The sequence below is a fragment of the Rattus norvegicus genome, chromosome 4, assembly GCF_036323735.1.
Source record: "Rattus norvegicus strain BN/NHsdMcwi chromosome 4, GRCr8, whole genome shotgun sequence".
Taxonomy (NCBI): domain Eukaryota; kingdom Metazoa; phylum Chordata; class Mammalia; order Rodentia; family Muridae; genus Rattus; species Rattus norvegicus.
The window spans coordinates 95066428-95083396 of record NC_086022.1 but is presented as its reverse complement, the minus strand read 5'-3'; the positions used below and the strand labels follow the sequence as shown (position 1 = coordinate 95083396).

At 38.8% G+C, this 16969-nt stretch overlaps 1 protein-coding gene across 3 annotated transcripts in view; it reads right to left on the bottom strand.

Moving 5' to 3' along the window:
• Grid2 (glutamate ionotropic receptor delta type subunit 2) overlaps positions 1 to 16969 on the bottom strand; it is a 1477190-nt gene that overhangs the window by 138958 nt on the left and 1321263 nt on the right. For all 3 annotated transcript variants that reach the window (NM_024379.2, XM_017592903.3, XM_039108399.2), the window contains exon 14: positions 11162 to 11328. In NM_024379.2, coding sequence (NP_077355.2) covers positions 11162 to 11328 — 167 coding nt within the window. The remainder of the gene's footprint in view (positions 1 to 11161; positions 11329 to 16969) is intronic.

The window sequence follows — 16969 nt, the reverse complement described above, 5'->3', positions numbered from 1 at the left end:
GATGTTACTAATGTAGGGGATTTTCAGCTTCTACACTTTGTCTCTTGAGTGAGAATATATTCACATCTTCACCCATCAGAAGCAATAAAATATCCATGGGCAAAAATTACATCTTCAAAACTATCTGATTGAAGAACTGTTGTCAACAACCTTAAAAAGAGACAATAGCTTTACATGAAATGTTCCAGGAAACGCTAAGCCTTTCACAGGATGTTTTAGTAAAGTGGTGTGTTGGAGTCTTTGTCTCTCCTGATTACAGCAGTCTTTTCCAGGGTGATAGTTACAAATCTATTATGGGAAGAACGATGTGGCTTGGCGAGCCAGGAGTGTGACTCACAACGTGTGTGCATGAGTGTCTGAGTGTGTGCTTTGTTGTGTCTAAATGGAGAAAACTTGAAACATAAAATTCTTTTTTTTCCTTTGGAAAATAAATAATTTGATTGTAGACTCAATTATTTTTGTTGTAATATCAAATCAATATTTTAGCAAGTATATGCACTGAAGTACAGTTATGTTCTATGACATAATCTATATCCCATCTGAGTCATGGTCTTCAATTAGAAAATATCAAGACATATTTTAGCATTGTAAGAGGTATGAATTTTAATGGATTATTATTTCCATTTTTTAAAATAGAAATTAAACTAAGGATGTTTTTTTCTCAAACACCTTCTAGGTATTTACTAATGTATATTTCTAATGAAATATGTTTCATTGTAATGACTGTATGGATGAACATGAAATCATGTTTTTATGAAGAACTGATGCCAAAACTATTTATATTTGTAAGAAAGTTATGATAATATTTGTGTAAATAAGACACATTTTAAGCACAATTTTAATATTTCAGTATATGATTGAAGTAGAATTTTGAAGGAGAAAATTTGATCTTGAAGCTTTAAATACAATAGGTATTGAACATCATGTCTTTAGAAAGATAACATTTTTGGAAGTTAGAAATTTATGAACTACATTTTTGGCTTTTTCTTTTACAGCTCTTCTAATCCTAATTTTGAATATGAGTCCTTCTTCTCCATCATATATTTCATGAGACAGTCCCTCACTCTGGGTTGTCCAGGCTGGGTTTGGACTTGCAATCTTTCTAGCTTAGTCTCTTGAGTTTCTGAGTTTGCAGGCATATACTCTTGAACCTTGATAACTTTTCTTTTTTTACAGGAAACTTAGACTTTTCACACTATGGATATTTTCTGTTTTTGATGATTTCTTGAATATTTCTATAGAAAATATATTGAAGAATATGTGATGTGAGATAATTTCATAAAGTTATACAATTTCTCAAAACAGAAGAGTAGCGCGACTGAGCCGTTCTGTTTTCTGTGGTAAAGCTTCCATTTTCTATATCTTAAGTTCCTTTTGAATAAACATGTGGCACAGTAATGACCATCATTTATGCAGTCTTATGTCATGCTTTCTATCAGTTTTAAGTTTCAGAGATTTTCAGGAAGCCTTCTCATTTTGGATACCAGGTTTGCTGCTTCTAAAGTGGATTTCTGAGTTACGTCTCTGGTGTGCTGTCCTGACAGACAGATGAGGTCAAAAGGCAGTGTAAAGAGCAGGAGGTGTCCTGTGGTTCCTTCCAGAGCATGCTTGTAGGTTATCAAACATGATCAGGGAGGAATGTGTCTGGACCTCTATTCAGTTTCTTATAGGTTTTATTAAATTCAGGTTAGCCCAAGTGTGTGGTTTTCTTATAGCCTTTCCTGTTTAGTGGACACCCCATTAGCAAAGCCTGTTCAAACTCTTCATTAGGGGAAGAAAGGCACGGGACTGTCCTTAAGTCACCAGGGCACTGGCATTTTTCAATTAATCCCTTATTGTTTTTACAAAAATGCATTAATTTTCTTTATATGTTTTTGAATTCTACATCCTTATTTCACAGTGCTAGATTTTCCCAGACATTTAAGGCATTGATTTAAATACATTTGTTCTATTTTTTCCCTCCTGGGTCTATTGTTTTATTGGGCAGTTTCAATATTCTGGTACTACATAAGCTTTTCTCCTTACTTGGGCACTGGAGTCTGTAATAATAGCAATCAAGGCAGTTCATTCTGACAAATGTGTGTCAGAAAGAGCCTGCTGTGGCTTTGAAATATTGAAAGTGACTGATAACATAATGCAGAGAGCAGAATAAATGCATACAAATGGGAGTTTTAGCTGAGCAGTCAAAGTATGAACTAAACACAGTGTCAGAACTCGGCCCTGAAAGCTCCCAATGCCAGTGGTTACAATGGCAAATTACTAAATGCACTTTGCAAAATGTTTTATGAATAAAGCAGAGGTCAGAGAGTTATCATCCGTCTTTGTGCTTCGGCTTCCATGGGAAACACAATGAAGCCATGTTCCTTTAAAAACTTTCTAGCGTGGAAAGTCAGACATTGTTTAAGATGATAAAAAAAGTAGTAAAGGGCAATTGGGAAATATGATTAGAAAGTTGACATGAGCATTGAATGCAGAAAGTGACGAAGTTGGCGAGTGGACAGCCAGGGTAACAGCAAACCCACTCCATTAGTAGTCTCACTATGTCTACTTTGAATTATCACCACTGGGAAACTGTGGTCCAAAATATTAAGTGAAAAATTGTAAAAAGTGGTCCAAAATATTAAGTGAAAATTTCTCAAAATAAGATATTTTAAGTTTCAAGTCACATGGCTTCATGCTATGACCCGGTGGTGTCTTGTGTTCTTTCGTTCAGGATGTGAGTCGTGTTTTTGTCCTGCGTATTCACACTGCATAGTCTACCCACCCTTTTGCCAGTATCCTTAGGCTGATAATACTGTTACAAAACCAAAGTGCTCGTGCAGAAGTAACCCCCATTTTACTTAATAATGGCTCCAAAGTTCAAGACTACTGAAGTGAAAAAGGCATTAGAGCATAAAACGCAGACAGACGGCTCAACTCTGGTTCATACATGGCATTGCTACAAAACCTATGGATAAGTAACTACGCAAATATGAAGTTTAGTATTACTGGTTTTAGCATTTATCCACTTGGGATCTTGCATCACAACCCCCATGGATCAGAAGGAAGCGTTGCATTAAGATACACCCAGAAAATGTTGACTGGTAAATTGCTAAAACCTGCTCTCGTTTTTTTGAAAAGCATACTGACATTTAAAGTGGGACATTTGAAGAAAGAGCTAATAAAACTAAATCCTTCTAATATTTGAACACTGCATAGCTGGCAAATAAAGTATGAGACTCCCCGGCTTTACGTGAAACATATGTTTCCCTGACTTCTGCTTCTCCAATGATAGAAGTTCTAATAAAATCAGCTCTTGATGTGTAGAGTCCAGCAGGGACTGGACTGTCACCTAGGAAAGAAACTGCTGTGTACTAAAAGCAAGGTATTTCCTGAAGCTCAGTTAAGCTGTCAAGCTACTGTGGAAAAATCTCTCCCCTAATTTTCCTCCCTCTTTCTTTTCTCCCTTCCCGGGCTCTCCTGGCTAACTATATTTGGAAGGCAGCTCATTCTTCCTCAGGGATGTCAAAGCTGGAGATGGAAGTTGAAAGGGTCTGTGCATACTCTTCTGGCAGTTTTCACACATACAAAACAGAACACTTCTGGGCAGTGTTATAAATATCGGTATTATAGAATGTGCCTCAAACCATGTTCTTTTTAGAAGTGCGAATGAATTTAGTATTCTCCAGTCTCAGAGTTCAAAAGTCTAGGGCCGAGATTCACTGGAATTGGCAGATGCCTTAGGAGCTGTTGCCAAATATGTTAACTAATAAAAATGGAACTTGTCCTCTCTGCTGATATCAGGCTGGTTCCTCACGAAGAGTAGACACTGCTGAGAGTGTGGGGCATTTGGGGACTGCTTAAGTTGTCCCAATTCTTTCTCCTGTAGTTTATACAAGGTTAAAAAATTGTTCCACATGGTTCCTTATCTCTAAAGTCTAATTCTCATCCCCATTTAAACTCTATTTTGGGTACATATCATGTGTCATCTGGATTAGTGCTATAAATTTATGATATAACTCTCCCAGAGCTACAATCTAGATAATAAGTAACTAACACTACAACCTCGGTGAATCTTTATGGAAATTAAGCCTTTCATCTTTGGTATGCCTGATATTCCTTAGTGACTTCTGACCATTCTCATGGTCAGTCTGGACCATGACCAGGCATCTCTAGCCTCACGAAATGGAGTCAAGTTGTCCCTTTGTCCTTCCATCTTCTCCAGGACCTGTTGGCTGTATGCCCACCATTTTGACGCTTTGTAAAAATTCTTTCTCCTGTCCATTCTACTTCACCAACTCTGTTTGTTGCTAGGTTCCGTACAGTCAATACATAGAACTAATAGTTTGAAAAATGCCTGCTTTTTCTCTCTCAATTCTTGAGGCTAAGCATTGGTTCAGGATGCCTGCAAGGTTAATTGCTTCTGGGATTCAGCTCTCTTGGCTCTCTGCAGGTCTGTGTTCTGATCTTCTCTTCTTACAGGAACATCCATTATACTGGATAGGGCATAATTCATTGACTTTTTTTTTAACTTCAATTACTTCTTTAATATATAATCACATTCTAAGTTACTACGGCTAGGATCTCTACATTATGGAGAATACTGGCTCATCTGTTCTCCAACTTCAGTTGTTGAATTATCCTTTCAGTGCCAATTCACCTAGGAAACCGTGCCAATACTTCCACAGACCCAGATTTCTTCGTGTTCCTAGCATACCTTACATGAGCAGAAGGACACTTATTCACCTGTTCAATGGATAGTAAATGACTTACACTGAATCTGGATTATTGTATAAATCCATTGCCCATAACGAATGCATGACCGTTTATAGGTGATCAACACATACTCGAGAGCCACCAAGTGTAACTTGAGAGCCACCAAGTATAACTGGGGGGCCACCAAGGCCCCACAGATTCCCATTGCAAAGAACCCTAACTGCCAGTCCCTCACAGAAGCCCACACTTGTATATAAGACAGGATTTCCTTCCAGTCCCTTTCTATCTTTAATAAACCCGACTTTGCTTTATTTTTGGCTCACTCTGAAGTTAATTTAGCAAACTCACAAATGTTGGTTTTAGCTGGTGGGAGTCCGGGGGAGGGGTCTCTAAATAAAGCTCCTCGGGCCATTGGTCCCTTTCCTGGAAACAATTTTGTGTTTTCCCTTTAGGCTCCTCAAGGTTATTTTCTACGTTAGTCCTCTAATGGGAAGCATCAACCTAGTCACATAGATGGCAATGTTGAAGTGGCATGAAGTCACACAGTAAACAGCCCGCTAATAGAGCTGCGTGGACTTTAAATGGTAATTGCAGGAGTAAGGAAGGCTTGGGAGCTGGTGGCTGATGTTCATGACGGGGCCCATCCTTCCTGTACCGTGTGAGTTCCAAGGAGTACTGACATTCTTTTAGAACTTGCCCCGTGAAATCTGGCAGTCCCGAGACTTAAGTCCTTTGTTCTCAAAAGAATGACTCCTCTATTCTGCCAGCGAAAATGGTTGTGTACACAAGGGCAATTCTGGTGGCAAAGAAAGGAGAGTCCTAAGCTGTGGGAACACATCAATTGGCTGTCTGCTGCCGGGGTTAAGATGGATTTTCACTGTTGGCAGAAGATGTGAGAGGCTCTGACGGTGGCATGCGATGGTTCGTTATTTACATTTTTCCCGGAAGGGATGTCTTCACCATCTTTTGTGAGATTATGCAGACTCTGTATCCTAAAGGTAGCCAGTTTTCAGTGAGTGATTTTTACAGATGATGGTCACAATGGCTATTTTAGGCCTAAAATGGTCACCTTCACATCTGAATAAAACTGAATCTGATGATTTTGTATTCAGCTTGCAAGCTCTACAAACCTTTGTTTCATAATGGAAAAAAATTTGTAGCATGTGTATGAAAGGTTTCAAGGGACGACTCCATTTAAGCTTTTGGTTTGTTCTCCTTTTATTTTAATCAGTGATAACACAGAAAAGCTTTGCTTGAAGTTTTTTTTTAAAGCTTTTCTTTGAACAAGTCACTTTTCTCATTTATTTTTTACAATTTTATACATGCACTGAAGGTCAAAAAAGTTCTTAGGTTTAAAGTAGGACATAGAATTCTGCATAAAACATCCCAAAGGGCCCTTTTTTAAAATGTAAGAAATCTGAAAGGCAGAGTCAGCAGCACTGGCTTAGGACCTAGAGTAGATGGCACTTTTTATTCCCAGCACAGAACTGCCTGAGAAAGGAAGCCAAAGGGAGGTTCCTGCATTGTTTGCTTACACATTCATTATCCCTTCCCACACCTCTACTCTAGCACAGGAAAGGAAAGTGACTTGCAGGTTTTAAGACCCTTAGTTTACAGGGAGGACAGTGGAAGCATTGACAGAGGTTGCTCTGATTTAGTTTTTCTCAAGATTAAACAAAACAGAAAAAAAAAATAAAAGCAAACAAACAGAAAACCAACTGTGTTTCTAAATGGAAACAGACTGCATTCTCCTACTATAAAAAGATAAAACCTCAGAAGGAGTCACAGCTCTTTAAATTGAGTTCATTGAGTTAACATTAGACTTATTTGTCTGGATTTCCCCCTCACTTCGTGATGGATTGGTGACTGTCCTGTTTGGGCTGATAGCTGCATGTGGAAGGGCTTTAGAAGTTAGCGATATGTGAGTAGATTTTTCCCATGTAGACAGGCTATCGAAGCTGAGGCAGGTAGTAGGGCAGGAGTTACCCAGAGGCAATGTGAGGTCTGAAATTAAGGCAGAGGCACGTTAGCCCCTAAGAATTTCAGGTGCCTTGGAAATCATTTGTCAGGTATGGTGGCTAGTTTTACACCAACTTGACACAAGCCAGGTCATTTGGAAAAAGGGAAATGTAAGTTGAGAAAATTCCTCCCACTATACTGCCCTGTGAGAAGGCCTGTTGGCACCTTGTGGTGCATTTTCTTGATGTGAGGTGGTCCAGCTCACTGTGGGAAGAGGAAATCCTGGACTAGGGGTCATGAGTGTTATAAGAAAGCAGACTGAGTAAACCATGGGAAACAAGCCAGTAAACAGTGCTTCTCATGGCTTATGCGTCAGCTCCTGCCTCTAGGTACCTGCCCTATTTGAGATCATGCCCTGACTTCAGTCAGTGATGGCCTATGATGCTGAATTGTAAAGTGAAATAAACTGTTTACTTTTGATCATACTATTTTATCCCAACAGTAGGAAGGGTAGCTAAGACAACAGGGAGGAGAGTAACTTGTAGGTCTTTTATATATCTTTCTGTCCTTATTTTCATCATGTCTGATTCAATACTTGCTATGGACTTACATTCTGAACATATGAAAATGGAGTAGAGTCTAAGGGCTACAAATCTATAGGCAGGAAGAAATATCAAGGAATAATACTAAGGAAATCTAGAATTATGTGTAATCTGACCTCTCTCAGGGTCAACTGTCCAGTGCTGGTCTTTCCTTTCTGGACTTTGTTTCTTTGCAGTAGCCTATACAAAGATGACTTTATAACACATGACAAAGTATCACTCCTCTAGTTTAAGCTCAAAGGGAATTACTGGATTTTTGATACGATGGAGGTGGGCAGCATTAGAGTTGAACATTTGGTGTGTAGGACACAAAATTTCCCTTTTCAAACAAAAAAACTAACCTTTTAAGTTTTTCTTCTCCCACTATGAAAACTAGGAAAGATTTAGTGACTATAACTGGTAGTATTTTTACTATCAAGGGACTATGATAAAACAGACACGACAAATTACTTCAATAGAGACAATGGATAAGCATGTGATGACCTAGCACCAGTTAATGTCAATAGTCAAGTCTTTGAAGGAAAAGAACTGTTTTGGTGACTAGACTGAGTTATAGAGACTCTAGATGGTCAATGGTGATTCCGTGGGGACAGTTCATGGAGGCAGTAGGAACAACCTGGGTAAATTTGAAAGATAGGCCAAAATATCTGACATGAAATATCTTTTGCTTGGTGAAGATGAGTTCACGGTTGAAATAGGGTAGATATAAAACAGAAATCACAGCTTCAAACTAATGTGCAACTTGGTTATTGTTTCTATGTGAATAATCCCTGATTTCTCTCATGTTTCCTTTGCTATACATTTATTCTGTAGTTCTCATTTGTTTATTTCCTTGCGAGTCAGGGTTTTGCTATGTAGACCCAACTGACCTTATGATTCTCTTGTTCCAGACTCCTAAATGCTAGGATTTCTGGCAGCACGCTAGATTTCCTAATTGACTAAGCACAATAATCATCCATAGTGGTGTCTCACAACATTTAGATGAGCTTAAAAGAACGTTGGCACCATCGACATATGATTGTATTTACAAATAAAAGTATCTCCAAGTGTCCTGAAATATACCACAGAGTAGAAGAGACCAAAGAAGCAATAAAAGACATAAACTGGGAAGAATATCAGGAAAGAACGGGAAAGTTAACAAACACCTATTAAAGTAGTATTTCTCAGTGTGACTACTACAGCAGCAGTAACTGGAATTTGGTAGAAATGAAAATTATGCACACCTCAGATTCAGAAATGCTAGGGCTAGAGGCCAAAAATGATTGTTTTGTCAGGTCCCCCAGGTGCTCTGACACTTGCTTAAAGGTTGACAGGCGCTGTCTCAGGGTGAGGCACCAAGCATAGCTGAGCTGGCCTTGAGATTTATTAAAAAAATAAAATAGCCACAGAATACTCACACAGCTCAGGAATGATCCTTCCTCGGAATGGAAGGTTCAGAGTTTGCTGTGTTTACTCATTCTAAAACACTCTTTTCCATCTTTCTTTCCTGTTTAATGTCAGAACAAGGGCTTGACTCTCAACACACTGTCTCCCAATGGCTCTTTCTTACTTTATACAGACAGCTATACCCTAACTCTGCATCTCTTTTATCCATCCCACTAAACCTTCTATCTCGTACTTCTGATTTTTTTCTTCACACAGACATCTAGATGTCACTACAAATTCAGTGCACACAAACGCATTTTCTCACGTTCTCCTCATCCTGTCTCCTTCTGTGTTCCTATTCACAGTCCTCCAGGTACGAACATAGAGTCTTCCCTCCTCATCTTCCTTTCACATTTCAGACTTTGAAGGTTCTAATCCCAGCCCAGCCACTTATTAACGATAATTTAACCATCAGCAGAGCTGTTACTTTGTCAGCTTTCCTGACTGTAAAATGGGACGCCAATAGCACCTACCTACATGTGTTCTGAGGACAAGGGGTGGAGTTAGTCAGCCTGAAAACTTTAAAGGAGTGCCTCGCACAAGGGTGTGGTGAATGCTAGGTGCTGGGTTATGGGTTGTGACTCTTTCCCCCCATGTTCCTGGACTCTTCAATATGGCTCAGCTTTCCTTCAGATTTGTTGTAGGGACAATACAGTTGACTATTCCATTCACCAGGCCATCTCAGACCTACCACAGATCACTCAGGCTGGGATAAATATGGCCTCAGATTAACTCCCTATATGGAGGGGACAGAAGCACAGTTATGCTAACGGATAGATTTCTTTCTTTTATGAATGAGAGGAATGAGAAGCACACCAAGCTTGTTGCTCGTGTTGATGCTGTTAGCATCGTTTGCTCACAGAGCAAGCCACCCTATTTCTGCAAGGAAGGATGCTTAGGGAGGTGGAACTGAGCATAGTAATTATCATTGTTCTGTTGACTCATCAAAACCTCCAGATTTCAGTTATTTGCATGAAGTCAGAGTTCTGTCCCCAGCACCCACACGAGAAGGCTCACAATGGTTGTAATTCCTGCTCCAGCTGCTCAAATAACTTAGGTAAGAGGGGATTTGGAGTCTACCTATTAAAGTCATGATGAATTAAGGTTCTTCTATGAAGGAAGAACTATCATCTTGGTTAATTAGAGCTGTGAGCTACTTGCAGGAAAAGATGATGGGACAGAAAAAATCCTGAAGCACTATCTCAGTTTTCCATTTCTGATGGGCATATGGTTTGTTTTGCTCAGCTGCTGTAAGACAGTTTCAGTTTTTATCACCCACTCTGTTCTTCTAATGGAGGCTTCTCAGTTTGGCTGATTATATGTCTAAAACCCATCTACATTTGACTGAAACAGATGCCAGCACTCTATTGTGAAGGCAAGTACCTGGGCAGGCATGCTGGCTCTTTGGATGAACTTACTCAAGTTCAGCCCAACTACATATGGTAGGCTGTTGACATGTTAGCATGGGTTCAAAGGCCAGCTCTGCCTCTCAGCTTTGTGACTTTGGAAAACTATAAACCTTCAAATAAGTTTTCCCAAATGTAACATGAGGTTAATAACAGTGTTTAGAATATTATGTTAGGATTACACTACTTCATATAGATAGTGGCTTAATTATGCATTGCACCTCTGACTTTCCTGCTTTTTTGCTATCTATGATTTGAATAACCTCAGCTGAAATTTATGCTTTGTGCTTGCAGTCCGAACCTAAGTGCCTCTCTTATCTGGCAATATCTTCTAGTGAGTAACAAGTAATAGAAGGAACAATTAGTGTCACGTAAACGATATCTCGACTTAGAAGACAGTGACTCTCTCTGAAGTCAAAATTTGTCTTGTAACTAGAGCGAGACAGTGTAATTCTCTTCAACAGAAATTATTAATGTTAGTTAAATATATTTTCAAACTTTCTTAAACAATTCCCTGTCATGGAACATTCTAGTTCGAAGCTGGATGTATTATCTTTATAACCTTTTCCTTGGGTTCCATGATGAGCACTTCATATGCATGTTAATACCAGATGGAGAATTTTAAAGGTTTTACCATTTCCTTCACTAAATTCAGATGAAGATTTCCCATGTATATATCTGCAAGTTAGCATTCTAGTTTGGTCCTGAAGTACATTTTGGGCTTTAATGTTTCTAGAAATAAGTTAATTCCCACAACTTCATGCTGTTCACTTCCTACCATGTAGACTAGTCTGCCTAGTGTCTGCTGTAGTTTGTAGCACATATACTCTACTTGGCACATGCAATTTTTGGAGAGTAAAAGGAGTTATATACAACAATACTTTCCTCTTATTTTTGGAGAAACAGTACAAGTTTTAGACAAGAATTTTCTTGTAAGACACACTTCTAGAAACCGTTATTTGTGCAATGCTTTTGTAACACAAAGGAAAACGTGATGGAAGAGACAGTGTGGTCTAATATATTTTTAAGGTCTAAATCGCCTCCTTTTTTATATAGATCATTTAATAGTCTTACCTTTGTGAAAAGACATCACGGTAGGGACTGCCATGCTGCAGTGCGATGCCATACCCCCGGTCAGCAACAGTATTTCCAACAGTGTAGAAGGAACAGTCGGGGTCATTGATGGCCACATATTCCAACACAGCTGCATCCCATACAAAAGCATAGTTTCCATATTTTACCTGTGAAATTATGGGGGAAAAACAAAATAGGACTTAAAAATTCATAGGATAATAAGTATTACAACGGTATATGCAAAAATTATAGGCTATATGTGTTTAAGTAAACTCTTATTTCTGTTTCTGTTAGTCTTAAATTCTGGAAGTGTGGTGAAGGTAGACTTGTGTTCATGCTTTCAGGCAGTGTGGCTTATAGTTGTCATATGGAATGCAAGAATGTTCAAGACATGTTTCTAAGCTCGCAGTGTGTCCTACCACTTAGATGGTCATTCGTAGGACCCTCAAAAACTATACTTCTACAATAGTTGAGAGATGCTGATTCTGTTAGGCTACTAGGCTGCCTCCAAACCAGGCACATTTCTTCACACCCACCATGGCTTCCTCATGACCTATGTTTTACATAAATGCTCACAATTCACATTAAGGAGAAATTACTAATACTGCTCTATCCATAAATTTCACTCTGCCTTTTTTGTCCAACTGAGTTCACCTCTTTCCAAGTACAATTATGGAGGTCTTACAATTAGTGCCTAAACAAGTCTTTTTTGAGTGTTTTGTTAGAAAATTTTATTTTATGCCATATCTTCCTTTCCAAAGAAGCCCCTTTCCTTGATGGTCATTACAAGGAGGGATGCAATTGTACAATCTTCTGTATCAGTTGGGAGCATAAATTCATAGTGGGTCATCTAGAATATATTTTAGTGAATTTTTTCAGTCAACAATAATTCATATGGGAACCTGCCGATATAGTTTGGATTTGTCGTGTCTTTTCTACCATGCAAAGGTCATGCGTGGAATACTAAGGCTGCAGCTGGTCGTACTGTTCAGAGGTGGATGGATAATGAGGGCATGGACTTCATTAGTGGATTACTCATTGACAGGATCACTGATATGCATGTAGGCAAAATACTCAGGTACACAAAATAAATCTAAAACTTAAAAAGCAATAAAAGAAGCAATTATGATAAATATCTCAATAGTTTGTCTAGAAAACTATTAAAGATAAAGATAAAATTTAAGGACTTCATAGAACAAATAATTTTTTTATTTAAATTATTTTTTCTTTATTAACTTGAGTATTTCTTATTTACATTTCGAATGTTATTCCCTTTCCCAGTAGAACAAATAATTAACTCTAAAGTTAAGTTTATTTATATTAAAAGAAGAATGTACTATTATTAAAAAGAAAAGAAGGCATCAGCAATGGCTCAATGACTAAACTGCTTACTATGCAAACAAAGGATCAAAGAATCAGGTAGATCCAGGGTGGGCAGGGCAGCTCTCCTATACTTTCTGCCTTGGCAGGCAGAAACAGGCTCCCCAGAACCAGCTGACTGGAGAGACTAACCACATTACTGACTAGATTTGACAGAGAGTTCCTGCCACAGGAGTAAGGTCAGGAGGGAAGGAGGAAAATTCCCAAGACCAACTTCAGGCCTCAGAACATCACAAATGTGCACGCGTATCCACATGTGTACCTCTATACCTTTGAACATGCATATACACATGAAAAAGAAGATGGAAAAGAGACGCTGGTTCAGTGTTAACACAGTACTGGAAAACTGCATCTTACAAAGGTGTGGAGCTTCATAAAAACTGAAGTAGGGTCAAAGAAGTAGTTCAGTGGGTAAAAGTGTTCCCTATTGTTCCAGAGGACCCAAGTTCATGTGGCTTGCAACCGTGAAACTCCAGCTTCAGGTACCTCTGTCTCTTGAGGGGATGCATACACACACACACACACACACACACACACACATACACACACACAGACCCACACACACACATATACACACACACACACAGACCCACACACATACACTCAGATACACACACATACTCACACACACAGACACACACACAGACACACACACATTTGCACACACACATAGACACACACACAGACACACACATATACAGACACACACATACATAGACACACACACAGACACACACAGACACACACAGACACACACAGATACACACATACACAGATACACAGACACACACACAGAGACACACTCACAGACACACACACAGACACACACAGACACACACAGACACACACATACACATACACACACAGACAAACACACACAGACACACACAGACACACACAGACACACACAGACATACACACAGACAGACAAACACACAGACACACAGACACACACAGACACACACAGACACACACACACACAGACACACACACACACTCTCACACACAGACACAAACACAAACACATACACTCACACACACACAATCACACAACTAAAAACAATCTTAAAAATGCTGTGCCACATGATTATTTGACAGGTATGGTGGCTTTTAATCACAAAACTCAGGAGACAGAGCAGTCATATCTCTGTGAGTGTTAGACCGGGCAGGGTTAAACAATGAGACACTATCTCAAAAAAATTGAAATAATTCTTTAAGACATTTGTCAATACTTACAATAGTCATTTATATAATCCTTTTGTTTTGTTTTGTGTTTTGAAGCAGAATTTGTCTGTATAGGCCTAGCTATTCTGAAACTTACTCTGTGGATCAGGCTGGCCTTAAACTCAAAGTCAGAGATAAACAAACCCCTGCCTTCCAGATGCTGGGATTAAAGGAGTGATCCACCAGTGCCTAGCTTTTTTATTATTTCTAAACAAGGAAGAGAACATTTTTTTTTCAGTGAAATAGAAATATAGTCCTTAGCCAGTCATAGTATTGTATGCCTTTAATCCCAGCACTAGGAAGGCAAAGTCAGGCAGATTTCTGTGAGTTTAAGGCTAGCCTGGTCTACAGAGTGAGTTACAGGGCAGCAAGAACTGTATAGTGAGACCTTATTTCAGAATAAAAAAGAAATATAAAGAAATATAGAGTCCTACAAGGAGCAAGTCATTAATAAGTCTAATGGTGTTGTCAATTGGTCAAGAAAATGATGCCTGCTATTATTTCAACGTGGCACTTATGATGCTGTTTATGTCATGCATGTTAGCCCATGCTATAACAGAGGAAACAAAAACATGACATCATCCTTTCTTTATGACATAGAGACAAAATTATATTAATTTATGACAAGAAGAATTGTTCAGGAATCAGCTGAACAAGTATTTGAAAGTATTTTAACCGAGACCAAGTATAAGTAGACAGATACATATAACCCGCTGTCCTATAATTTACAAGTAAAATATAAATTATTTGAGAAAAATCCACTTACAGTAAATACTACTATTTTCTAAGAATTTTAATAGGTCTTAAAGACCGTACATGAGAACCTTTTCTATATAAAGTGTAGTATATTTCCCAGAGTACAGATGCTTTAAAACTGACATATATAATGTTTTTCATATGTATTATATTGTATATTATAAATGATAAAACATGTTTTCCTCAAATCATTTCAAACAATGCAGTTGAAGATTTATAATAATAATAATGATGATGATAATAATTGTTATTGTTGTTGTTATTCTTGTTGCTACATCTTTTCTTTCTTTTTCTTTTCTTTTCTTTCTTTTCTTCTTATAAATTGAGACAGAGTCTCACTATGTGGCTCTGGCTGTCCTGGAACTCACCAGGCTAAACTTGAACTCACAGAGAACTGCCTGCTTCTGCTTCCTAAGAAAAAGGTCCTCTATGGTTAGGAATATCCCACTTTGCTACTAAGAAGTATTCTAGTGCTATAGTTACTAGTTTGTGAGCTGTGCCATTGTACCCCAATATATGACAACATTATCATTACTATTGCATACACTATTCTACAAATTTAATGTTAGGAAGCTTTATGAGTGCATTTTTAAAGAGAAGCATTAAAATTGTGCGATGATAGCCTATAGAAAGACCAATGAAATAATTTTTAAAATGTTCTTGGCAGGTTTTCATTGCTTAATGCATGCAAGCACTGTCCTTTGAATGGTTTTAAACTATCAAATTTAAACTACTGAGAAAATATTCATCAGCAAAGTCTACAGCCACTTTTTAAGAGAGAAAATAATTGAGAGGCTGGTCTCGAAAATATCCAATCCATCTGACTAGGTGGTAGATGTTTTAGAGGACTTCAACTAACTCTTGTTCTTGAGGTCATGTTTGGATTAGGAGCCTAAATCAATGGCATTGATTTATTCGCTAATGTGGGGCTTTGTCTAGATTAAACAAAGGGCAAGAGTATATCTGAGTGCTTCCTCTTCTTATATTCCAGACCCCATTGTGAGAAAGATGACAAAACGTTATCTACTGCCACTGTTGTCCATATCTAGACCCCAAAGTATTAAGAAGCTGTGGTACACTATTGAGGAAATGAAACTTTCAAAGATCTCACAATCTTTAAACTATGCATGCTATGATAATGACTGGTCCGTCAGGATATGTCAATTTGTCATGGTAACATGAATGTTTTGGGAGTAACCACCAACTTCCTGATTAATGTCTGCTCCATGAGATGGAGCTCATTCTCAACACTTTTTTTCTTTTCTTTTTTTCTTTTTTCTTGGATTTTTATTTTTATTATTATTTACATTTCAAATGTTATCCCCTTTCTGGGTTTCCCCTCCCTATCCTAAATTCCCTCCCGCTGTTTCTATGAAGGTACCCCCCACCCACTCCATCCTGTCTCCCTGCCCTGACATTATCCTACTCTGGGGCATTGAACCTTCATAGCACCAAGGGCCTCTCCTCCCATTGATGCCCAACAAGGCCATCATTGGTTACATATGCGGCTGGAGATATGGGTTGCTCCATGTGTACTCTTTGGTGATTTATTTCCTGGGAGCTCTGGGGGGGGGTCTGGTTGGTTAATGTTGTTGTTCTTCCTATGGGACTGCAAACCTCTTCAGCTCCTTTAGTCCTTTCTCTAACTCCTCCATTGGGATTCCTGTGCTCAGTCCAATGGTTGGCTGTGAGCATCTGCCTCTGTATTTGTCAGGCTCTAGCAGAGCCTCTCAGGAGACAGCTATATCGGACTCCTGTCAGCATGCACTTCTTAGCATCTGCAATAGTGTCTGGATTTGGTGACTGCATGTGAGATGGATCCCCAGGTGAAGCAGTCTCTGAATGGTCTTTCCGTCAATCTCTCTTCTACATTTTGTCTCCATATTTCCTCGTGTGAGTATTTTGTTCCCCCTTCTAAGAAGGCCTGAAGAATCCACACTTTGGTCTTCCTCCTCCTTGACCTTCATGTGGTCTGTGAATTATATGTTGGGTATTCCAAGCTTTTGGGCTAATATCCACTTATCAGTGAGCATTTCCAGCACTCTTAATGCATCCAAGAACTTGTGGTCTTTGGCCCTGGGGGAAAACTTAATACTGTGTGAACATTGTTTTACAAAGGAATTTAATGAATTATTGCTATACCCACAGATCAGTGCTTCTCTCACTCTTTATCAGAGAAATTTCTTCTTGAGGTGGCTTTGAGACAAAGACATGCTCCCCAACTGGTTAATATACGGAGAAAAAGAGACGGTGGACAGGACACAGCCATTTTCCTAATGTTCAGAAAACTTTGTGGCAGAAAGGGAAAAGATAACATAAGAGCTGGAGAGAGGAGCGCACCTTCAGGAAAACATTCTTTTCTGAACACAGCAGGAGAGCTGAACATATACACTCAGAGCAGTTGTGGTGGCATGGACAAGAGTGGCAGCAACTCACACCAGACAATAT